This window comes from Pseudorasbora parva, chromosome 22 (genome assembly GCF_024679245.1).
Source record: "Pseudorasbora parva isolate DD20220531a chromosome 22, ASM2467924v1, whole genome shotgun sequence".
In the NCBI taxonomy this organism is placed as follows: Eukaryota; Metazoa; Chordata; class Actinopteri; order Cypriniformes; family Gobionidae; genus Pseudorasbora; species Pseudorasbora parva.
The window spans coordinates 29383131-29409542 of record NC_090193.1 but is presented as its reverse complement, the minus strand read 5'-3'; the positions used below and the strand labels follow the sequence as shown (position 1 = coordinate 29409542).

Here is a 26412-nt window from a genome sequence, read left to right as displayed (position 1 = left end):
TATTAAAAATATTAAAATTTGTCATCATAAATATGTTTATCCATCCATCCGTCAACCGGTGACAAAGGGCAGCCTTGCCGGAGACCAACATGCACCGGGAACAAATTTGACTTACTGCCGGCAATGCGGACCAAGCACCTGCTCTGGTCGTAAAGGGACCGAACAGCCCTAAGCAGGGGGCCCCGGACCCCGTACTCCCAGAGCACCCTCCACAGGGTGCCACGAGGAACACAGTCGAATGCCTTCTCCAAATCCACAAAACACATGTGGACTGGTTGGGCAAACTCCCATGAACCCTCCAGCACCCTGGGAAAAGATATAGAGCTGGTCCAGTGGTCTACGACTGGGACAAAAACCACACTGTTCCTCCTGAATCCGAGGTTCCACTATCGGCCGAATTCTCCTCTCCAGTACCCTGGCATAGACTTTTCCGGGGAGGCTGAGAAGTGTGATCCACCTGTAGTTGGAACATACTCTCTGGTCCCCCTTCTTGAAAAGAGGGACCACCACCCCGGTCTGCCAATCCATAGGTACTGTTCCCAAGGCAGCCCCACAACATCCAGAGACTTAAGGTACTCAGGGCGACTCTCATCCACCCCCGGAGCCTTGCCACCGAGGAGCTTATTAAATACCTTGATGACTTCAGAAACCCTCCACCTTCCCCAGCTCCACCTGTATAGATCTGCAACGGGTAATTCATGTGCGCTCTATTGTACAGCAGCAGCATGTCTTACTTGCTCACAGCAGCGTTTCGTGTATGTATTGGCAGTAGCAAGTCCCGTATAACCTACAGCAGCAGCAGCAGCAATAAAAGCAGCAGCAGCGTAGCAGATCTATCCCGCCAAGACCAAATACATTGCCATACCCATGCAAAACACTCCAGGAGTTGTCATGACATGAATCATCTTACTGAAACACTGAACTTGATTCAAAACTTTATTTGATTGAAATTTGATAGAAAATACATAATGCATAATCACATGACAATATGATAAATAATATATTAATGTAGCAAAAGCAACTGTTTAACATTGTTATAGCTTTTAGCTTACACAGACAAAGGCAATAATAGTTGTTATTATAAATATACAAATATGTTTATCAAAGATTTCTTGTCAATACTATAAAATCATAACCAATGTTTAAGGATAAAAAATAATTACGAACAGTAAGCAATACAAATAAATGATGTTAAAAAAAATATCAGTTTAAAAGTAGTTGAATATAAAAAAACAGACACTCATGAGACACAACTGCATATAACAATGTACAAAAATAGAATAAAACAATTTTTTGAAAAAGGGTGCCTTCTCTAACACTTAAACTCTAATAATTTTAAATATCTGACAACTTTGACCAATGCTAAGCAATTTATGTAGTTGCCAAGCCAAATAGTTTATTAACATTTTAAAGGCTTCATTACAGTTGATCACATCTGCTTGATTCAGATAAACTCATTATGTTGGGGTTAGGTTGTAATCACCAGTATATTGAAGTTAATTTGAGAACTGTTCCCCATTATAAAATGTTATAAAGACGTCATATATACTATTCAAGTTCTTCTAGTCACTGTGAAAATCATCGCAAAATTGACCCTTTCTCACTGGTAATTATGACATAAAAATAGGCATTGATTAAAGAGTCACACTGATCATCTTTATGCATGTCCACTTCATTAGTTTTTACATTGTTTGTGTAGATAAACCATCCTCTGTGAAGAGCTGACTCAAAGCGCCTGAGATTGTCTGGCGTAGAAGACATGTAGAATACAAGGGACCATTGCTGTGGGTCATCAGCACAGATCGTTTTCAGGTCTTTTTTTTTATATTGCTGAAAAACAACACAACACTTTGGTTTAACAGATTGTAGTATTTAAACATTTAATTTAAGTTCTAATCCATACATTTTTAATATTATTTGTCCTAATAGCATGATATCGGTAATGAATAAAGACCTACCACAACTGTTAAAATCTTTGTATCTGCACCTTGCTTTGTGGTGCAGCTGAAGAAGTTTTCTGTGTCTGTGAAGTTCAGCAAAACAGGAACACCTTGACACATTGCTGTGGTCGTGTAAGTGTAGATGGTGATTGGTGCTGAAAATGTAAAAAGCGTTGCAAAATATATTTCAAAATATACTTATGAAGCAAAAAAAAGAAAAGAAAGAAAATTGCTGCAAGACAGTTATCTGGCCAAATAGTAACTAGTGCATTGCAACTTACACAAAATGATTAATACAATAAGTGTAATTTTGGTAAATGGGCCCAAATTTTAAGGACTGCAAAAAAATAAAAGTAAAAATTAAATAAATAAGTCAGTGGAAAGAGAGGAATTTCAAACATCTTATATGAATTGACATTATTTGGTACCAACCTGACATGGTGCTATCCAAATATAGCTGATGATTATATGGGGTGACATAATTTTCCTTCAGTAAACTCTTCAAAAACACATTATTTTTCTTGCTAAGCAGACGCAAATTCTTTGGAGAACCTGAGAAAAAGAGGGCATGATTGTTATACAATTTTCAAAAAGTCACATTTGGGTTTGCATTAGTTTCCTTAAAGGGTTAGTTTACACAAAATGTGTGCAAAATTCTGTCATTTCAAACAAGTAAGACTTTTGTAAGAGACAGTTCTCTCCATCCCCTTGACTACCATAGTAGGAGAAAACATTAGGGGAGAGATCTGCTTGGTCAAATTTACTTTAAAATATCTGCATTTGTGTACAACAGAATGAAAAAAATACATACAGGTTTGAAACAACTTCAGGGTGAATAAATGATGAGAGAATTTTCATTTTTGGATGAACTATCCCTTTCAGAAATTTTAACAATGTAATATTTGTGTATTGTGGAAATTGATTGCACACATTCAAAAGATTTACAGATAAAAATGGCAAAGAATCACTCTTTCTTACTAGAGGCAATCTCAGCTTTCGCAGGCAAGACAACAATTTCATTAAACTGGCAGTTCGTCTTTCCACAGTTGTTGCAAGGGTTTTCGGGGTCACAGCCTCGAGCAACAACCAGATTGTATCTCGTATCAGCCATGTAGACAATCAGCAAATTGGAATCTTCGACAGAGTCCCCCTCAATGTCGTCGCACTCTGGTGGTGGTGCTGGTTCCTGGCTCCCAAATTCCTCCAGCTTAGACTCTCTTACCATATTCAGGCTGAAACTCATGACTGTTGACTCCTTTGTTTTGACACGGAGCTCCTCAGATTCGCACTCTTCTCTTTTTGTGTTGCATGGCTGATGTATGGTCTAGGAGAGAATCTTTGATTAGGCTTGAAGACAATCGAGTCACTCTAGCTTAGGTGTTTAGCAATTACTCAAATCCAAAAAAATAAAACACAACAAGGTGATGTAATCTCTGGAATATACATTTCTAAACACCCACAAATAAGTCCATTGTGAGTTTCCTGACTAGGCAAAAAAAAAGCCCCAGTGAAAAGTTTAGTTTCAGTTCTCTCTGCCAGTGTTGCGTTTAAATGGTTAAGATCAAACAGAAAAATTAGTAACATGAGTTACATAGCATTAATGTGTGGATGAATGCAAGACTCACAAGTAAGGGAGATCCTTCAACCAGAAGATCAACAAACGCCTCTGGAGTCAAATCCTCCACATGTGTGTTGTTTATCATTAGGACTTTATCTCCCTTGCTGAAAAGAGATGATTAGATAGATAGATAGATAGATAGATAGATAGATAGATAGATAGACAGATAGACAGACAGACAGACAGACAGACAGACAGACAGACAGACAGACAGACAGACAGATAGACAGATAGATAGATAGATAGACAGATAGACAGATAGATAGATAGATAGATAGATAGATAGATAGATAGATAGATAGATTAGATATCTCATACACATATTGTAAATCATCAACAATCTTACCTTGTGAACATTCCTTTGTTATAATTCAAAAAGCCTTTCACTTCATATGAGTGTTTCCCTTCACATTCAGTGTGGAGCAGCGTAACTCCACCAGAAACAAGATTCCCCTATAAGATGTCACACATTCATTTTTACGACTGGTACAATCAAAAATTAACACCTGTTGATCAACTGTTGTATATTGAACCAGCTATAGATTTGCATCCAACAAAACACTACATACCTCGGCTTCCATGATGAAGTCAGTGGTGATTACGATGTGTGCGTCTGAAATGCTGCCTTTCAGTAGAGCTGATGCTGTGGTAGAAAAAAGGAAGCTACATTTGTATGTCACTAAACCAAATGTGAGAGTTGGCTGCAAAAGGAGAAGTATAGAGTTGTAGGGGAAGGACATAAGAGTGTAATCAGCAATGCTGGGACAAGATAGTGTTTTGTGCCATTCAACTTATCTTTAAAGGGATAGTTTACCCAAAAATAAAATTTCTGTCATCATTTACTCACCAACAAATTGTTCCAAACCTGTATGAACTTCTTTCTTTTAGGGAACACAAAATAAGGTATTTGAAGGATGTGGGTAACCGAACAGTTGATGGGACCCATTGACTTTCATATTATTATTATTATATATCTGTACTGTGGAAGTCAACTTGACTGTCAACCCATCAACTGTGGTTAAACAAAGTTGTACCTTTTAAGGTACAAGTTGCCGTCACTGGACTGTACCCTTAAGGGTTCATTTTTGTACCTCTAAATCAGAGGTAGACAAGTTCAGTCCTAGAGATTTGATGTCCTCCAGAGTTTAGCTCCAACCCTACTTAGCCGCCACAATATACAACTCATGGCTCCCAGCATGCATTGCAGCATTAAGTATGTCACAATTGTTGAGATTCATAGCCTGATTCTTGATATCTGTGTGCGTCTACCCCCCTCCCCCCAGAATGTTTTTAAAAATCTAAATTTAGAATGTCTGATCTGTGGCAAGAAAGTATTGTTGGTGAATATTCTTTATTATAATTTTTATTCAGTGATGAGTTTAGTCAAACATTATTCTTCATGACACATTTTGTTTATAGCTTCTTTGGCTTTTAACAATTGTGTTTTGTTTACACTGTAACAGAAATCACAAACTTACTTAAAATTCCAAAATTCCAAGTCAAACTGCCCACCTAAAGGAAACACTGATCGCCATAATGGTGACCAAACCTTTTCAAGAAAACATCAGAAATTCGAAACCTGTTAATTCTCAATAAGAGCTTCTATAGATCTCTTTCAGGGTTGGAACCAAACTCTGCAGGACAGCAACTCACTAGGACCGAACTGAGGGAAAAAATGGTATAGTTGTATCCTAAGGACCAATTGTGTACATTTGAAGGTACAGTTATATGTTTTGTTCCCCAAGGAACAAAATTGTACCTCCACTGTACTTTTTTTTCTGAGAGTGTAGAAAAGCTGATGGCTCACTGATGGCTCACCTTTGCCAAACAATATGACACCCGTGCTGCTCACCTTTAAGTCTCAACTGCAAACCAAAGACTCAAATGTGTGATTTGTTTGCTAACTGGTGGACAAATCTGAATCTAAAAGAAAACTATGAAGCAAGATTTTATTTTATTTTTCACTGCACAGAGCACAAAACCTATTTTACAGGAAATGCTGTTATTGAAAGTGACTTTTTGAATAGACATTATTGATAATATGAGGAAATAAGAAAATGTGGTTTTACATGTGTAATGGTAAACCTTTACCCTCCCAGAAAATAATCTCACTGTACTTCCTCACATAAGGTAATATTAACAAAAAAAAAGGAACAAACTGGTTACGGAGGATGAGGCAATTGTGGAGCAGTGTAACACTCCCATTCATCCACACAAACAATATATGTACAGTATAGCTGTGATAATGATTAAGGATCATACACTTTTGAAAATAAAAAGTAAGTATGGTAACACTTTAGAATACAGGTTGTAAATAACCATAAGTATATTTTGTTTCTGAAAAACGTGATTGTCTTTTATTTTGAAATTGTTGTACAGAAATGCTTAACTTCTGGTTTTAGGCTACGCGCTTTTGTTTTCCTTGAGAGACGCACACGCGCTGGCTAGCGCAGTTCAGTAGTATGTAGCTTGGCCAAAAACGGCAATAACTTTGTCACAATACTTACAGCCCCTCTGAAGAGGCAAAACGTATGTTATACAATGCTGAGATCTGAGCATTTTGCCTATTAATATGTTCGTTTTGCACAAATGTAAGACAGCACAGTGTAAACTGATCCATTACAAGTTTTGTATACGTTTCAGCTCTTATGTTGGTGATATGGTGAATGATTAAAGTTCATAAAGGATTAAACATCATAAAACCATCAGTAAAAGTCTCCAAGTCCTTGGATCGAGGGGCATGTTACAGTAAGAGCTTCACCTCAGTGTGCTACAACCAAGCGATATACCTTTCTCTGCTGACCACCAATCTATTCATGCAGCACCAGCGCCCTCTAGTGGCTTACCTCCATTCCTGCCACGAAACAATGTGTCTATCCATATGTCAAATCACATGGTGAACAATCCAAACCCTCAAATTTTCACTCAAGCTCCTCTCAGACATTTCCCAGTTGGCCCAAGCAATTCAAAACAGTATAACTATAAACAGAATCCCAATGCCCACAGTGTTCAGCGGAGATCCAAATAAATATATCGAATGGAGGGCTTCATTCTCTTCACTTGTGGACTGCAAAGGAATCTCACCTGCTGATAAACTTCACTTGCTCAAAAGGTATGTCACAGGCCCAGCACAAAATTGTCTTGATGGCACATTCTTTCGCAGTGTTGATGAGGCATACAGGGATGCATGTCAAAAGCTTGAAAACGTTATGGACAGCCTTTTATTGTTCAAGGACCTTTCAGAGACAAACTGTCAAAATGGCCTAAAATAAGCTCAAAGGACACAGAAGGATTAAGGACATTCTCAGACTTTCTAAAAGCATGTCTCCAAGCCACACTATATGTAAAAGGCCAAGAAATACTCAGTAACTGTGAGGAAAATCAAAAGTTGCTGCAGAAGGTTCCTGACTGTCTGGTAGCTCGTTGGAATCGTCAGGTCACAGTTATACTCATCTAGCAAGGAATTTCCGTATTTTAAGGACTTTGTACAATTAGTGGTAGTCAAAGCCGAGATTGCATGCAACCCGGTCACTTCTTCATTTGCTCGTCACTCATGCAGCTCTTCCTATGAGAAAAGGACCACAAAGGACTTTAAACCAAACAGATCCACACAAGTCTTCTCGACGCAATGGTACAAAACAACAAGGCAAGGACAAGCAACACAATATTAAAGGTACCCTGCATGTTTTGCAAAAATTGAAAACCACCAGTTGTCAAGGTGCTCACTTTTCAGATCAGCCCTTAGAAGAGAAGTGCACATATGTTAAGGACAATAAACTGTGCTATGGATGCTTAAAGCTGGGCCATAATGCCAAAGATTGTCGCCATTGCAACAGCTGTGACATTTGTAAAGGAAGGCATCTCACCTGTCTGCACAATGACAATTACAAGGCATATGAAAGATCTCGAAGCTCTGAAAGTATTGCTTCAAGCACTCCAAATGAAACGGCGGCAGTCACAGCTCTCAACGTCACTAAGGTGGGTCAGTCAAGTAGCACATCCATGATCGTTCCGATATGGGTGTCTATGGTTCAGAGCCCGTCTAAAGAGCAATTAGTTTACGCACTATTAGAAACACAGAGTGGCAGCACATTTGTCTGTGAAGAATTAAGCAACCTGCTACAAGCAGACACTCACCCTGTAAAGTTAAAGCTAACTACCATGCTGGGTGTTCATTCCATTGTTAAGAGTCACAGAGTATCGGGATTGCGTGTAAGAGGTTACGACTCAGACATTCACAGTGACCTTCCCCCCTCATATACCAAAGACTTCATTCCAGTTAACTATGACAACATACCCACTAGTGACAGCAAATCAATGGCCCCACCTGACAGAAATCGCTGATAAGATACCACCTCTTCTGAGTTGTGATGTTGGACTCCTTATTGGATTTACCTGTCCCAGAACGTTAGCTCCAAGACAAGTTTTACTAGGAGAAGGTAAGGAGCCATATGCCATCCGCACTGACCTAGGGTGGAGTATCGTCGGAGGCTCCGCACCAGCAACTAATGAAACTCAGTCGAGTTTGTGTCATAGAATCACAATAAAGGAATTACCCCCTGTAACTCCCATGGACGTGATTAATGCGCTAGAATCAGATTTTAATGACACAAAGGCAAGTGACAATACTGTCTCACAAAAGGATCTCATCTTTTTGGACAAGCTCAAGGAGGGAATAGGGAAAAATGAACAAGGACACTGTGAGATGCCTCTTCCATTCAGACAAAGGCCACATTTACCCAACAACTGAAAGCTTGCTGAAATCAGACTCGAACACAAAGCGAAAATTCACCAAAGATGAAAACTACAAAAGAGACTATATAACTTACATGAAAGACATTATTGAAAGGGGTGATGTCAAAGAAGTACACAATGAAGGAAAACAAGGTGAACGATGGTATATTCCCCATCACGGGATATATCATCCCAAAAAGCCCACTAAATTACGTATTGTATTCGATTGTTTAGCCAAACACAATGGTACAAGTCTAAATGATCATCTTCTCCAAGGACCAGACCTGATTAACAATCTAACAGGCATCCTCCTTCGGTTCAGACAACATCCTATCGCTCTAATGTGCGATATAGAGAAGATGTTCCACCAGTTTCACATCCAGCGTTGCAACAGAGTTTTCTGTGATGGAAAAACGGCAACACAGAAACACAGCCACGGGTATACAGAATGAAGGTACATCTTTTCGGTGCGACATCATCCCCAAGGTGTGCAAATTACGGTCTGAGGTATTTGGCTAAAGAACACTGTCACACACACCCTGCAGTATCTGAGTTCATGGAGAAGGACTTTATGTGGACGATGGAGTCACAAGCACAGACACTGCTGAAAAGGCAATACAGCTTGCACAAGAGGCCACAGAGATATGCAAGCAAGGAGGGCTCCGTCTACACAAATTTATCTCAAACAGCTCTGCTGTTCTACAAAGCCTTGACATTCAAGGACATGCCACAAGAAAGGGCCTTAGGCATCCAATGGAACGTTGAAAGGGACTGTTTCAGATTTGACAACACCTAAAAAGTTCAACGACCAACGCGTCAAGGTATCCTATCTACTATTGCATCCATCTACGACCCCCTTACCTTCCTGGCGCCATATGTGCTTTATGGGAAAAAGATCCTGCAGGAAATGTGTCACGAGGTATAAACTGGGAGGACTCCCTGCCAGAAGCACTGAGGCCAAGGTGGAAGAGCTGGCAACGTGACTTTGCCAACTTAGAAAAGGTAAACATAACTCGCTGTTACTTTCCCGATAGTTTCGGAGAGCTTAGAGAAATAGAGTTGTACCACTTTCCTGATGCGAGCATTAGTGGTTATGGACAATGCACCGATTTAAGAGCCAAAAACGTTAAAGAAGAGATTCACTGTTCATTGGTAATAGCCAAAGCCTGTGTTTCTCCTACCAAGCTGACTACAATCCCCAAACTCGAGCTAGCTGCAGCTGTAGTTTCAGTCTCAGTTAGTAACTTGTTGAGAGATGAACTCTGCTATGCTCAAATCAAAGAGTTCTTCTGGACTGATTCAAAGGTAGTTTTGGGCTATGTAAATAATGAGGCACGTCATTTCCATACTTTTGTAGCGAACAGGGTTCAAAAGATTCGCCAAAGTACAAGCCCTCAGCAATGGTTTTATGTGCCATCTGAAGAGAACCCAGCTGATAGTGCATCAAGGGGTAAATCTGTCACCGAGCTACTCTCATCTAACTGGTTCACCGGCCCGTCTATCTCTGGGAGAGGGACCTGCTCACTACAAAAATTGCAGAGCTGGAATTGTCTCTCGGTGATCCAGAAGTCAGAAAAACACAGGCAATGTTAATCAAAGTTACAGAGACAATGCCTTGCAGAAAGAGTGTCCAAGTTCTCGTCATGGTCCAATGCGGTCAAAACTGTAGCACGTCTCATAAGAAGGGCCAAGAAAATCAAATCAGATGCGCCGGCTACAGTAAGGGAACAAGAAAGTGCAGTACAGGTTATCATTCAGGATGTACAAAAACAAACATATGAAAAAGAAATAAAACTATTAATCAAAGGCAACCAGCTCCCACATCACAACAAACTGTTCCACTTAAACATTTTCAGGGACACAGATGGTCTCATCAAGGTCGAAGGAAGACTTTAATCCATCAAGACTTTGAAACACCCTATTGTGATTTCAAAGGAACATCATGTGACTAAACTCATAATAGCTCACTGTCACGACAAAGTAAAACACCAAGGAAAAGGTTTCATCATAAACGAAATCAGATCCAGTGGCTACTGGATCCCTGGGATGAGCAGAATCATTGCTTCTTTCATTCGCCAATGTGTCATATGTCGCAGACTCCACAAGGCTCCAGAGGGCCAGAAAATGAGTGACCTACCTGCAGAACGCTTAGAGCCCTCTCCACCCTTCACATACTGCAGTGTGGACTGTTTTGGCCCTTTGGTAACTACCGAAGGCCAAAAGCAACATAAACGGTATGGACTTTTTTTCACTTGCTATTGCTCCCGCGCCATTCATATTGAGATTTTAGAGGATCTGTCCACTGACACATTCATTAATGTATTAAGGTGTTTTATAGCTATCAGAGGTACAATTCGCCAAATCCAATGTGATCAGGGAACAAACTTTGTTAGGCTAAGAACGAGCTTAAAACCTCTCTAAGTGAACTGGACACCAAAAGACTGAGTACTTATCTGTCCCAAAAACAGTGCGACTGTGATGAATGCACCTCACTCCAGTTACGCAGGAAGACTGTGGGAACGTCAGATAAGGACTGTCAGATGTGTATTGACTATTACTCTGTCACTTGCGCATGTGAGACTGAATGATGCTTCACTAAGGACTTTATTCTATGAAGCTATAGCCGTAGTTAACAGTCGCCCACTGACTGTGGACAATCTTAACAACCCTGACAGCTTGGAACCACTTACCCCTAACCACCTGCTCCACATGAAATCAGCACAACACTGCCCCCACCTGGTGCCTTCCCAAAGGAGGATCTTTATGGAGCAGAGATTGCGTCATGTGCAGTTTTTTAACCGAGCAGTTCTGGTGCAGGTGGAGGCGTGAATATCTGCACAACATCATTACTAGACAGCGCTGGCACTCACCAAAAAGAAATCTAAGAGAAGTTGATATTGTGTTTGACATTGATGAACTGTCACCCAAAGGTGAATGGAAACTTGCCATGTCCTGAAGTCCTGGAGACTGTTAGCGGCAAGGACGGACTCGTGAGAAGAGCGAAAATCTCTTTTGGAGATAGGAGACTGAATAGCAAAGGTCAACGCAGCAATAAACGTTGTAGTTTAAAGGGACCTGTGCAAAAGCTAATTTTGATATTAGAATGTTCTTAAACTAACTAAGAGAAATGGTTATTTGCTGTTGAAAATTCTTTGTTGTTGTTATCCTGATATACCATACACACATAGCGTGTAAATAACCATAAGCATATTTTGTTTCTGAAAAAGGTGATTGTGTTTTATTTTGAAATTTTTGTACAGAAATGGTAAACTTCCGGTTTTAGGCTACGCACTTTTGTTTTCCTTGAGAGGCGCACACGCGCTGGCTAAAGCAGTGGCCAAAAACTAATAACTTTGTCACGATACTTACAGCCCCTCTGAAGAGGCAAAAGGTATGTTATACAATGCTGAGATCTGAGCATTTTCGTTTTGCACAAATGTATGACAGCACAGTGTAAACTGATCCGTTACATGTTTTGTATACATTTCAGCTCTAACGTTGGTGATATGGTGATTGATTAGAGTTCATAAAAGATTAAAAATATTAAAACCATCGATAAAAACCATCTCATCCTTGGATCAAGGGCTTTGTTACACGGGTGTACTAATATGCAATAACTCATGCTTAACTAATGCACATATAATCATGAGTTAATGTATGACTCATGAAGAACTAAATCATTTATTAATGATTACTGCATCAGCAACTAATGAGCATTATATATGAGGCACACTACTAATTGTTAAGTAATATGTAATTGTGGTTTTGAATTACTTAACAATTAGTAATGGGCCTCATATATAATGCTCATAGTTGCTGATGCAGTAATCATTAATAAATGATTTAGTTCTTCATGAGCCATACTGTGCATTATTGTAAAGTGCTACTGTAAGTATTCCAGTTTATGGAATTGTGGTATATTATATTTAATTTCCTTTATCATTTAAAATGCTTTAAAGGTATAGTTCACCCAAAAATCAAACTTTTGTTATTACTTAGTTGTTCCAAACCTGTATGAGTGTCTTTCTTCTGTTAAAAACAACCCAAGTTGGGTTGAAAATGGACAAACCTAGTGACTGAGTTTATTAAGCAAACATTTAACCCAACCGCTGGGTTAAAACAACCCATTATAGGTTAAAACAACCCAATTGCTGGAATTGCCAATTTTTTAGCATAAGAAAGAAACATGGGCGGTAAGTAAATTATAATAAATTTTAATTTTGTTTGGGTGAACTATCCCTAATAGTTAATCCCGAAATACACAGTACTAGAACATTTGAAGAATCTATACACTCAGCTTTTTCCCATACAAGAACAGTTCAAACTGACTAAAGCTATGCACGTCTCAGTGAAATGTCACTTTGAACTGTCCTTGTATGGAACATTTTGAGAATGTTGAAGAATCTTAAAGGGGGGTTGAAATGCTGTTTCATGCATACTGAGCTTTTTACACTGTTAAAGACTTGGATTCCCATCCTAAACATGGACAACGTTTCAAAAACTAAGTTGGACATTTGATGGAGTATTTCTGTGTCAAAAATACTCCTTCCGGTTTCTCACAACAAGTTTCTGAGGTTTTTTTCGAGTATGGGTCCGCTTGATGTCAACAGGGTGGAATGTCCTTGTATGGGCTATACGGGCTCTTCTTCCAGAAGGGTGCGCGTGCGAGCGACCAAAGCTAGAGAGAAAATGCATGCCCATAAACACTGTTCTCAAGGTGGATATCTACTTGTCCATGCAACACTTCTGTTGCGTCCCGCTCCACTTTATTCCTATGGGTGACGTCAAGAGACTTTAATACACCCGCATAGCATTCCGGGAAGGCAGCGCTGCTTTTGAACCGATTTGAATGCAGAAATGACGGGAAGCGTCACAACATCGCTTCAGTCGTGTCGCAAAAGTGGATCTCCACAGTCACTGCTGTCACAGCACAGAACTTCACAAAATCAACAATGTTACCAAAGCAGTGTGTTTTTGACGGAGCGGTCCCAATGATAAAGGTTCACGGCCCTGCTTTGGAAGCAGGCGGTGAGTAAAACTGCTTCAAATATCTATGTTGTTGGCTATCATCGTGCAGATGAACATCAGTTAACAACACGATCGTGTATAGTTAATTTATCAATGGAGCACGCAATGTATGGTGTGTGTTTAAATACATTTGTTTAGCTGACCACTATATGTGTCTGTTTTTTATTGTAAAACCACCCAAACATAAACCTAGGGGACATTCTCACAAAGTGTGCTTCTTCATTGAAATGCGCTACTACACTAGTCTGACGTGCAAAACCGTTTTGCTTGCTACTGCTAAGGTATAGTTGCATACAATAGCCCATAAACCAAATCATGTCATCATATACCACGAGTAAACCCACACAAATGCTGACAGGCCACTAAATACAGTCCATACCACAGAGATGTACATCCTGCTGTTGCTGCTTCTCCTGTTCAATTTTCAGCCTCCAGATCTGATTCTGGATCATATATGTATTAGTTGAATCTGATTTATAGCCGTGGTTTATTTAGGGTAACGTTTTCTTTTCCATGCTTGAGGATGTCACAGCTTTCAGACGCTCTCAATGAAACAGCTGTGCACGCTCGTGATTCTTTAGCTCCGCCCACACGATACGCCTCCATCCGCTCTAGTTTTTCCGGAAAGACTCGGTACAGCCTATTTTCTTTTATAAATATAATAAAACTAAAGACTTTTCGGAGCTATGAAGGATTCAATACTACTCTATACGACAATTCACCATGACGTCACAACAGTAATAAACGATCTTCCGGGTGGCAAAAGCTGAAGCGTTCCTATGGCAATGCTAGGAAATTGCTTGGGATTCAGACTAGTTAACATGATTATTGAGGGAATTCAATACATGAAATGCCTAACCATGCTCCAGTAGATGGAGCGCTAGTCTACTACCATAATTTTTAAATGAGCCTCAGCCAACCATTGAGTAGTTATTTTAGTGACTGTTGCTGTTTGACTTACAATATGTTAGGCTATCGTAGATGCTCTTTTTCCCTGTTATATAACTCAAAATGCTATGATGGTTTTCTGTTGCTCGGTTGGGGTCGGATACGATGGCACAGACGTGAGCTTCTGATGGTCAAAAGGATATGTGCTGTAGACTAGCGCTAACGTTAGGCATTCATTCAAACTAAACTCGCGGTGATGAAGAAACCAATGTGGTACACGCATCAATCATCCATCAGCCTACAACTATGTTTTGCGTTTCCTATTTCTTCCATTGACATTTGATCAGTACATGACACTAGAAGTCCGGTCTCTTCCTACTTTTACTTCAGGCAGTGACTGACTGGCAATGAGTTCGATCTTTAAAAGAGATCAAAAGTTTACTAATATTAGTCTCAAATTTCCCCAGCTGAAGATAATTATGCTCTGCTATGATTTTGTAGATGAACTGTTTTGAGAATACTTCTCTGTAGCGCCTATTTTGACGACGTCCACTCACTTTAGCCTCCTCACCCACAGGTTTTGCTTGATATATTTACTTTTTTCTGAAGGAAATCGATACAATCCTACACCTTTTGCTGTATATCTGGCAGCGTAACCCCAAACACAACACGTTTTCATCATAGTTTCAACTTTAATCAACAACAATGTTCTTAACTATGTAACTGTTTCCAGTAGCCGGCTAATCTCTTCAGTTTGTCAGTAGAAGCCGCTCACGTTCTGCCACCCGGAAGTATCTTGGTGCCGATTGTTTACAAACATTCTGAACTGGTCTATAGGTACTCAAGATTGACATGAGATTGACTGAAACTCAGTGTTTCACCCCCCCTTTCATGCAACTCTTTGTCACACAAAAACAGTTCATGATCACCCTGGCTGGCAAGGTCTAAAAAGGACAAAAAACACCATAACACAATGAAACACTGATGATAACATCTTTTTTTTCACTGACAATATATCCCTCCAGTGAGATGACTTTGCCAGCCATGGTCACCATGAACTATACTTGTTCAAAAAAATCTTTGGGTTTGAATGCAGTGAATAAAAATAGTTTTTTGGAGGTGAAGTATTCCTTCAAACAAAATATTTCGTTTTACAATGCAGCTTTGCTGGCAAGGATTTGACATTTCTGTGGTTTCCTACCAAAACATCCCCTGACACTTACTCCCTTCTACCACCACACACACCTACATGGCCCTCTGACTCAAACCAATAGATTATGTCCGTAAATATCCTCAAACCTTTACACAAGCAAAAGACAACACATTGGAACAGCCCCTCACATAATTTCGCACATCAAAACAGAGGATTTCTCTCTGAATTGATCATGTAGCCCCTACAACAGATTGCATCTATACAAAACAAATATGTCCATATTTTCAGGGGCAGACTTTCAGACATTCTGAATCATCATGGCATTTAAAGAAAACAAAACTGTGTTGACTTATCTAAGTCTTTTTTTATTTGTATGCTTGACAATTGCAATCTCCTATTTTTAATCTAAAGCATTAGTACGTTTTGTAAGTTCCTCAATAAGATTATTTTAAAAAGACCCAACTATTTTACAACCACTTCCTGCTTGTCCCTCCTTAACCTATGCGTTCTGTCAAACTCCCAAACCCACATATAGAGGAAAAACAGACAAAAAGTTACATAAGAATACAACATTTAAATCTACATATAAAACATATTACACTTTATTTTGATGGTCCACTTTAGACACTCATAACTATAATTAATTTAGAACATTAAGTTGACGTAGTTGATTATCAGTATATATATAGAATGTCGGTTGGGGAGCATCAAAATAAAGTGTTAGCAGATATTAAAGCAGACAGTCTACTACTCCAACGAGAGGTAGTCGACATGTATGTATGCAACATTTCTTATAATTACTACTATAAAGTGGACCATAGAAATAAAGTGTTACCAAAGTATTTTATAGTTATAAACACTTACTTATAAGTGTCATGTTCACAAAATAGCAAATCTTTTAAATAAGAAGGAGTCGTTTGATGCCAAGGTCACCCCTACAATGACATCAGCTCAACATATTTCCCTGGTATCAAAGTAATATATCAATTTTACAAACAAAGGGTTCTTGTTGGGATGTAATGCACCTCAATGAATTAGTCATGTTTTATCCATGTAATTAAAAGCATCAGCATGTGAGTTTGAACAGTGTCCATGTGTTTGTGTTTCTGAGAGTGAGAACAATAAAGAGAGAATAAAGCTGCATGAAATGGATGAAGTGGTGACCAAACCACAAAGCTTTTATATTCTTAGGTAATGCTGAGCTCTACCCTCTCCTCTCAGTATTAATCATCGTGTTTTTTTAGTGAGCAGGATGTGGTGTAATGCGATGTAGCTGTGGGTTTTTCTGATCAAGCGAGAGAAAAGATCCCATCTGTGAGAGTGGTAAAAATATAATGTGAATTTCAGGCACAAAAATTAAGGTGCAAAAAAAAAGATTTTTTTTTTTTTTTATCTGGACACATTTCATATTATATCTACACACAATATCCATCAACTCCATTAAGACATTGTTAAAGGTGCCCTAGAATGAGCAATTGAATTACATGGACATCAGTACATGAACATCACATACTGTGAGTCTCAAAATGTAAATCTCGTAAATCAAAAACACCACGGAAAAAGAAGTGCTTCTCAACATAAACCCAAATGTGACGCAAGCGTTGGGGATCATTTATATGCACGCCCCCAACATTTGCATCTGTCCAAACATGTTCATTGTCAGACGGAACTGACGGTAACTGGGACTGCAGGTAAACAATACACTGGAGGATAGCAAAAACGGCTGTCATGACACATGTCATATTCAGGCTGTGCAGGGGACTGTTGTTATGTCAACTGTCATGGTTGAGGTTTATTATAATCGGATACCACAACAAATTGTTTGTTTGTTCGGCCCATTTCAAGCAAGCTTCATTTTTGTAGAGCCGCCCAAATCGTCCCAATGAAGGCTAACGATCGGCGGGTGAAGGTCGCTGCGCGTTCGTCTTTTCAGCGGGGAAAAGGGGATTTTATTCCAATTCCTCGTTATCTGACTCCATTTAATAATAATTTAGAATTTGGGTTAGAATGCCAATTGGTTATTTGGTCATTCATTTTTAATAGTTTAAGTACACATTTAATTATTCCGTTTAACCCTTTGTTGAAATTATACCCAACCTGAATAATTCCAGAGCAAGTCAGAATCAATCAAAGTGTAACAATTTATTTAACAGTCAGGTAAATGTATAAAGCCAATTACATAGTCAATTCAAAGGTAATCCATATATAACATCAAATACTCTGAAGTAAAGAATGAAATATATACCTGACTTCTGAAAATTACATAATGCTGGCTATCTTGAGACATCCAACATTACGGGCTGACCGGTTTAAAGTGTCAAGCCTTGAGCTCTTTGTAACATTCCCTTAAATACCCAGAAACAAATGCACAAACTCTTTGAAGTGTAAACACTAGTTCTCAATGGGAATTTGCATTGATCAAGACTTGTGTTGATGTAAAGGCCAAATGGCTGAAAGCCACACCCACCAAACTAAGACAAGATATCTCTAAACTCTTAAAACATTGATTATCTTTTGGTTAACTTCTGTGGTGATGAGATTTTTGTACCAGTCGCACTGAGACATTTCAAATGATATCAAACACATATAATACTGTATCGTGTGGATTGACATTGTAAGAGAGAGATTTTGGGTGTATTTTCAGTGATCTCAGCATGAGAGAGGAAAGAAATTGGGGGAGAGTGGGTCAAAAGGGAAAGATGTAGATTAGCTGATAGTGAGGTGAGACTTGCGTCTCCAGTTGTGCGTGAAGGACAGTTCAGATGTTAATCTCTGTTATTTTCTCAGAGAGTCCTTGTTCCTCATTCAGACAATTTGGCATCTACTAGACGTTGGTTCAATCCTTGAGATGAAGAAATTGTCTTAGCAGCTGCAGAGCCCTTCGGAAGGTTCTTTGTTCACCTGCAAGACACCGTCTCGCCAGATGTGTGTAGCTTGAGTTTCAGCTGGTGGGTGAATGTGTTCAGGTGTTCTACCTGTAGTTCAGCACAGCATATTCATAGAGTCAGTCTCGGACCTTGGTGAATGTTCAGTTAACGTGTCACTTCTTCATTAAGAAACTTCTGCTTCTGTAGCACCTTCCCGATGATAATCTGACCCTCGTTGTGTAATCCTCACACCTCCATTGGTGTGGTTCACTGGGTAGACTCCAATATGTGGAAGGCTTCTCCGTAGTTGACACCTGAAAAGCATCTTAATGTCCACTTAACGACTGAACACTGATGAACTTGAAGCCGTAGAGAAATGCATAAGAACATATAATGCAAGAAAACAAAAAAGAAAAAACAATGTGGGTTCATGTCAGCAGTGCGATTGGTACACCTTCTCTCAAGTGTTTTTCTTTCTCCTCGTAATGCCCTGTTTGGCAATTATAATATAGTGTATATTATGTTTTGATTTTATAATAGAATTATATTATATTAATAATAATATAAATTAAATACTATTATTTCTGGTTCCTGAGTCTGTGAAACAGGTTATTTGTCAAAGTGTTAGTTTCTTCAAAAGGTAATCTCTGCACCATCAGGCTCACCGTGTGCATAACAATGGTCAGGCTTAAAGCCAATGGGCGACTCTGTTGTTAACACAGAACGAACATGCTGAGTGCATCACCAAATCTCTGTTTGAGTTCTGAAGAAGTTTCAGATTGTATTATTTTGTCAATATATTTGAATATGAAAAAGACTGTGGTTCAAGGCTGATGCAAGCACATTCATTGTGTGTTTTTAGATTACAAATGCCTATTTGGTTGATTTAGTCTATTTAAGACTAATCTGCATGGCGACACAATGGTAATTTTAACTGTATTCACAAAATGTGATAAATTTAGTTTGTTACTTATTGGGCTAAACGCTCCCATTGAACAGGGAGAAGAAAGTCTGTTCTCCGAGTGGGCGTGGTACACCCCGTGGGCTCGCTGAGCCACTCAGAACATTAACATGCGGTACAGTAACAACATCACTATCATTCTGTGTATCAGTCTTAGATTTTAATCTTACCACCTCTTAATCATTTCTAGTCACGAGTAATTTTGCTGTGTAGCAATAATATTTGTAGCCAAATCTGATCAAACAAAAAGTTTTCCTTATTTTTACATGTTGCATATGCATCAGCCTGTGCCTGTTTTCCTACTTTGCTTTTCATAAACAAATACATCAACTTTGCTATTTATCAAATCACAAATGTTTTCCAATAGTTTACAAACTTAGATTTTTCATCCTGTTGTTTGCTCGTTCTCATCGTGCGTTGCTAGTTTGTTGCAACAAAGCTAATAAAACAATGGAGAAAGCATTTGCTGATTTTAAAAACACTCTAATTTACAACTCTTCATCGAGTCCCAGAAATTAATTTGGAAGATGTTTTTCCAATTTAGGTTTAGTTGTTGCGTAGGCCTATGCCGACAATATTTAAAATCCATAACACGAGTTTTAATTCCTCATCTGCGCTATCGCTATCATGTCCCTGATATGTGATTGTATCTAAATTCTTAAACCCCACCGGATTGCGGTTCCGGTCTATCATTGGGTATTCCGACCCATTCTATTAATGTGTCTATATGGGATGCGTCTGTTTTTCCCTAAACATTTCTAAAAAAGGCAAAAAGAATTTGACTTACCAGAACAGCTGAAGAAAGAGAAGTTCAAACCTCTTGTTGATTTTAAAATCCAATATTTCGCTGAAAAGACGTTGATCGTCCAGATAGCAACATCACGGAGGCTGGTCACCATTTTGTAGGGCCGCCCAAATCGTCCCAATGAAGGCTAACGATCGGCGGGTGAAGGTCGCTGCGCGTTCGTCTTTTCAGCGGGGAAAAGGGGATTTTATTCCAATTCCTCGTTATCTGACTCCATTTAATAATAATTTAGAATTTGGGTTAGAATGCCAATTGGTTATTTGGTCATTCATTTTTAATAGTTTAAGTACACATTTAATTATTCCGTTTAACCCTTTGTTGAAATTATACCCAACCTGAATAATTCCAGAGCAAGTCAGAATCAATCAAAGTGTAACAATTTATTTAACAGTCAGGTAAATGTATAAAGCCAATTACATAGTCAATTCAAAGGTAATCCATATATAACATCAAATACTCTGAAGTAAAGAATGAAATATATACCTGACTTCTGAAAATTACATAATGCTGGCTATCTTGAGACATCCAACATTACGGGCTGACCGGTTTAAAGTGTCAAGCCTTGAGCTCTTTGTAACATTCCCTTAAATACCCAGAAACAAATGCACAAACTCTTTGAAGTGTAAACACTAGTTCTCAATGGGAATTTGCATTGATCAAGACTTGTGTTGATGTAAAGGCCAAATGGCTGAAAGCCACACCCACCAAACTAAGACAAGATATCTCTCTTAAAACATTGATTATCTTTTGGTTAACTTCTGTGGTGATGAGATTTTTGTACCAGTCGCACTGAGACATTTCAAATGATATCAAACACATATAATACTGTATCGTGTGGATTGACATTGTAAGAGAGAGATTTTGGGTGTATTTTCAGTGATCTCAGCATGAGAGAGGGAAGAAATTGGGGGAGAGTGGGTCAAAAGGGAAAGATGTAGATTAGCTGATAGTGAGGTGAGACTTGCGTCTCCAGTGGTGCGTGAAGGACAGTTCAGATGTTAATCTCTGTTATTTTCTCAGAGAGTCCTTGTTCCTCATTCAGACAATTCGGCATCTACTAGTTTTTTCAGTCTTACATTTTGTAAAAATATAAGTTATATATTTATATTTTTGAGAACTGAAGTAGGCCTATGATGGTTTCGCATGCTTGTTCAGAGTACACCACAGTCACTGCTTAGCCTTCATTGTTACTAACATTATATAAACATGCAATATCGTTGACGAAAAAAGAAATGTAGACTGAATGACACTAAGCAGAACATCTCAAATGGAGATTGCTGAAATGCAGCTTACTTGTTTGTTGGTGTTTTCAGATCATCCGCGAGTAGGGACCCGTCCCGCGTAGCGCGTGCACACACAGCGTTTGAAGCAAAATTCATGCGTCCCGCAAATTGAGACCGTGTCACGCATAATTAATGCTTGCTCAAAAAGAAGTTGGTCGCTCTATATACTCGTGCCTCAGGCAGCCAAACCAACATTACTTGACAGTTCAGCGTGCTACTGTTGCCCCACCCACCCCTTAGTTGAACTGCTGTTGTCAACTTTTTCGTTGTTGTCATGACAGCGCACGCATGTGCATACCAGAGACACTTACAACTTTTTAGATGCGCACTTTCCTATTCGAAAAATTGAGTCTTTAGGCTCCGCAATCATCAATTAAAAAGAGAAGGAGTGGGTACAAGAAATACTGGAAAAATTAATATTTGTGACTGAAAGGTGTTCCAAAAAGAGAGCTTTTTGTGACCTTTGCAAAACGTCTTTCTCAATCGGACATGGAGAGTAAAATACGATGTCAAACGACACAGACTCACACTGCAAAAAATGCTTTTCTTTCTTAGTATGTTTGTCTTGTTTCTTGCCAAAATATATATAAAAAAATATCAAGCAAAAGTAATTGTCTTGTTTTGGGAACAAATAACTCAAAAGAGAGTTTTTGCTTAAAATAAGACAAATAATCAGCCAACGGGGTAAGAAAAATAATCTTAATTCAAAAAGAAAACAAGAATAATTTTCTTACCCCATTGGGATATTGTTTAGCTTAATTTTGAGCTATTTTTTCCCAAAACAAGACAATAATTTTTTACATGTCTATTAAATGTTTCTTAATGTACGAATTTTTAGATATTTAGACTTGAAACAAGACAAAAATACTAAGTAAGAATGCTTTTTTTTGCAGTGCAGAATTTACTAACATGGAAGTTCACCATTTTTCCTCCCCTTCTCGTTCCGTGAACTGGAGTTAACTTTACTTTCAGTTTAACTTAACACATTTTTTTTTACTGTTCCTGTGGTGTTGAGCGACTATAATTTCTGTTAATCCCATAATTGTATATTATTGATTTAAAGTGAATAAATTGTAATGAAAAATAAGTAAAGTAAATTAGCTAAAGTAAATCAAAAGTGGAAGTGCATCTGTCAGTTCATTGAATGTTCAAAATATTATGTTAAAAATACACATTGGTTGGCCTATATTCATAAGCATACATCAGCAATTAGCCTACTCATGTTTAGGGGAATAGGGCATTATTAATATACCATGTAAGGTGCCCGTGGGGTGGGGCACCGCCGCGCCAGGCAGTGTCCCACATTGTCCCTCAGAAAGATACCCTTTGTCCCCCCTTGGGCTTATTAGCAGGTGGTCACCCTATCCGCGAGCGAGAGCTTGCGTGCATATGGTTGCCAGATTGGAAATGTTTAGGTAAAACACCAGATAGTATACAGGGTTTTTTTCACAGAAAAGCTCTGTTTGGGGGATTTAATTACTGAAATCTGGCAAGCTCTTTCTCATGCGCGGATGATCTGAAAACCCCAAATAAACAAGTAAGCTGCATTTTATCAATCTCCATTTGAGATGTTCTACTTAAAGTGTAATTCAGCCGGTCTGTGTTCTGTCAGGATGGTCAGAACTCACGAGCTGAACAGCTGAACTGCTGTGAGCTGTGAGCTGCTGAAATAAGCCAATCAGAGCAGAGCTCAACATTAATATGCATGGCTCTTCCAAATAAGGCAAAAACTGAGCATTACATCCTAGGGACAATTTCTAGGGTTGTAAATGGACCTGTAAAACTGTATCTGGACAATTTTTTGCCCTTAAATAAGCCAAATACCCTCTATGTCAGGGATTCCCAAAGTGTGGTGCGCGCACCCCCAGGGGTACGCGAGCTGCCTCCAGGGGGTGCGCGAGAGGAAAAATGTAATGGCGGCCTTTTTAGAGTCTATGTAGATATTAGAGAACAATTTAACATATTGTTTCAAATCATTCTAGGGCACCTTTAACAAAAAAAGAAAAATGGAATACCATAATGAAGAAACAAGTTTACCGCCGCTAAGGGGAAGCTACTAGGGTTGGGTATACCGTTCACATTTTAATCTGTATCGGTACCTGCCATTTGGTACCGGTACTCAACAGTACCCTTTTCTGTACTTTTGGGGCTGTTTACGTGTTCGTGACAGTATGTCAGAGCTGCCTTGGTCTTTATCTGCCATTGACTAATATTTGTATACTGTAATATTAACCAGTATATTGTATGTTACTAGCTAGGCTACTTAATTAATTGAATTCATAGAAACAACCATATTATTTTTTTTTTATTTAGTTTCTATGAAAAGATTTCCCACAAATTCTGTGTTGTGTATCTTCTGGTAATCAAATAAAAACAAAAAAACATTTATTTAATTTATCTTTTAATTTAATTAAACATTTTTTTGTCAACCAAAGTGCTGCACTTTTACTGAGCTTTATAGCCAGGGTGCGAACTACGGGGGAGCTAGGGGGAGCTCGGCTCCCCTAAATAAGACATGGGCTCCCCTGAAAATGTGATTTTGAAATTTTTTGGGGGGGGTCTCAAAAAATATTGTCACTGTGCTATTTTGAGGTGCAATTTCAGTTTTGTGTAATGTGCCAACGATTATTATGTGTAAAATTGCTTAAAAATATATGTATATAATTAATTCATGTATGAATGAATTAAAAAAAAAAACAAAGGAAGAAAATCTTCCTTTGTTTTCATAAGCATTTTCAATGAAATATCAATTCTAATCAGATTCTCATGATCTCCCCAGCAAGGTTAGACTCTTTAGCATAATACAAGCCCTTCCAGGTCTCTCTGCTTCAATCACAGGCTTTCTGATGACTCATTTTATATACAGGAAGTGCATTACAGGCTCTGTGAGGTGTCAATCAAAGCACCCATTGGATTAAGCCAATCAATACCTAGCCAATGCCTTGTCAACAAAGTTTTGATTGATGGACGTAGTAACTAATCAAAAGGCATCATCTTGTGTCACATATGTAAACATTTTTGGTGAATTCTACTCCTGCTTACGTTTCCATGATACGTTTCAGCGCTGCTTATGCTCTGCTAACGCGTGCAGTGTAAAACTGGCCTAAGGCAGTGTTTTGTGCATGAAAGCACCTCACGAAACTAGTTTCAGACAGACTTCTAAGGCAGTGTAACAGTGTAATGGTCTACAGCAAAATAGAGAACGCTTTGGTGAGAATTAAACAAATGTTTAATTACTACATTAGTAATAGTAATTTCTCACTAGAAATGAATGAAAATGTTGGTAAAAAAACAACTTACATTTACACACAAACTGAGCCCCAAACACAACTTTCGGACGCCATCTTTTCCCCCCAGCTCTACTATCATTGAATGTAAAGCACATGATTGTGTGATATCAAAGACAACGAAGGATACATATATGCTGCCTTCAAAAGTCGATTAGATGAAGGCCTCTCAGGAGACAGGAAGTGAAGCTAACATTAGACGCGGATGTGCTTTCATGACTTCCTGCCTTGAAATGTGTCCTCCGAAGGCAGCATTTTCCAGGTTTTGAATGCAGCCTATGACTGACACTTCTTATCAGCTAACTTCATAAATTCTGTAAATAGTTGCTTTAGTTTTTTTCAGTAACTGTATATTTATTATAATTAAGAGTTTATTGTAGATTTATTTGAATGAAAAACTGCTCTTTACAATTACAAATGTTCTGAAATAAATGGCTTTGCAAAAGAACGCCTAGACTTTTCTGGACATAACAGTTTACAGAAGCTACATTTAAAAAATATATATTATCCTTAAATTTGATTCAAAACATGATCAGACATTCAGTTTTATATTTAGGCTATTTTCAGGCCCTTAATACATTTAAGGTAAGCCTCTCATACATTTTTTTCCCTAAGTGAATTTCACTTATGTGTATATTTTACCTTGTATTACTCTCCTACTTTGAGTTATTATGACTCTTGGGTAACAAAATTGAAAGTGTATAGTTTAAAATAAGACCAGATTTGACTATAGACCACAGGGTTAAAGAGCTGGAGACATTTTTATTTGGGTATTATATTTTCAGAAACAAATCTCAAAAATAGGGGCGCAAGTTAAGAGGTTAAAAGGTATTTTTATATTTTGTAGAATTTAATAACATACCAAAATGTGCAATATTTAAAGACCTTGCTTGTTTAGATAACACTGAGGAGTGCATGTGAGCTAAAATTAAGCCCCTCTGCTCTAGGACAGAGCTATTCTGAGACCTACACGGAGCCAATCAGCAGCCGAAGTATCTGGAGTGGACAGTACCACATGCCATACTATTTGCAAACTGAAAACTGTTTCTCCAACGGGACGCTCTGTCAACCAACTGCTCTTCATTTTCAGAAAACAGACATCACCAGCAAGTACAAGTTTATTCTTCTTTCTAGTAGGCTAACAGTAAGATGGTTCATGTTGAGGATTGCCCCACTGAATGCTGGTGAATGTTATTGACCGCTACAGAACTCTGGTTAGGGTGTCTGAGTCATCAGATTGAATTTGGTCGTTTATTATGTGACCATTAGTGTAACTGAGGTAGTTTCTAAAATAAATAAAACAAACAAATAAATACAGACTATCTGCATATAGTAAAACAAATTGCAGCCTCAATGATAAACTCCACATAATGCACTGATACATAAATATAACCAAAAAATATAAGTTACTAGAATGAATCTGCAATAACAAACTGTATAGTGCAATGAAATTGACAGAATCAACTAATATATTGAGTATATTATATAGAAATTGACTGTATAATTAGTACAGACAGTAATAATGACATCAAGAAAGGATATTATCACACTAGGAAAAGTTGCGCTTTAAGGTAATCATTTTGTAATGATCAAAACGAGACGTGATGCTAGCAGGACGAATTACACTCAGAAAGATCGCTAAACACCAACATCGTCGTAAACCTTGTCTAACGCTGCGCTGTTGCTATACAGAGTACGTTAATCATCTGGGTTATTAACAATATACATGAAATAAACTACACTATAAAAAATGCTGGGTTAAAAACAACCCAAGTTGGGTTGAAAATGCACCGACCCAACAATTGAGTTGTTTTAACCCAATGGTTGAGTTGTTTTAACCCAGTGGTT

The 26412-nt window shown here is 38.5% G+C and overlaps 1 protein-coding gene across 1 annotated transcript in view; it reads right to left on the bottom strand.

Moving 5' to 3' along the window:
- Window positions 1–952: 952 nt before the first annotated feature.
- il1fma (interleukin-1 family member A) overlaps window positions 953–26412 on the bottom strand; it is a 30778-nt gene continuing 5318 nt past the window's right edge. Inside the window, exons 2-8 of the mRNA XM_067431367.1 lie at window positions 4128–4201; window positions 3905–4011; window positions 3566–3662; window positions 2919–3264; window positions 2373–2492; window positions 1959–2095; window positions 953–1830 (exon numbers count right to left, since the gene is read on the bottom strand). Coding sequence (XP_067287468.1) covers window positions 1579–1830; window positions 1959–2095; window positions 2373–2492; window positions 2919–3264; window positions 3566–3662; window positions 3905–4011; window positions 4128–4139 — 1071 coding nt within the window. The 5' untranslated portion in view covers window positions 4140–4201 and the 3' untranslated portion in view covers window positions 953–1578. The remainder of the gene's footprint in view (window positions 1831–1958; window positions 2096–2372; window positions 2493–2918; window positions 3265–3565; window positions 3663–3904; window positions 4012–4127; window positions 4202–26412) is intronic.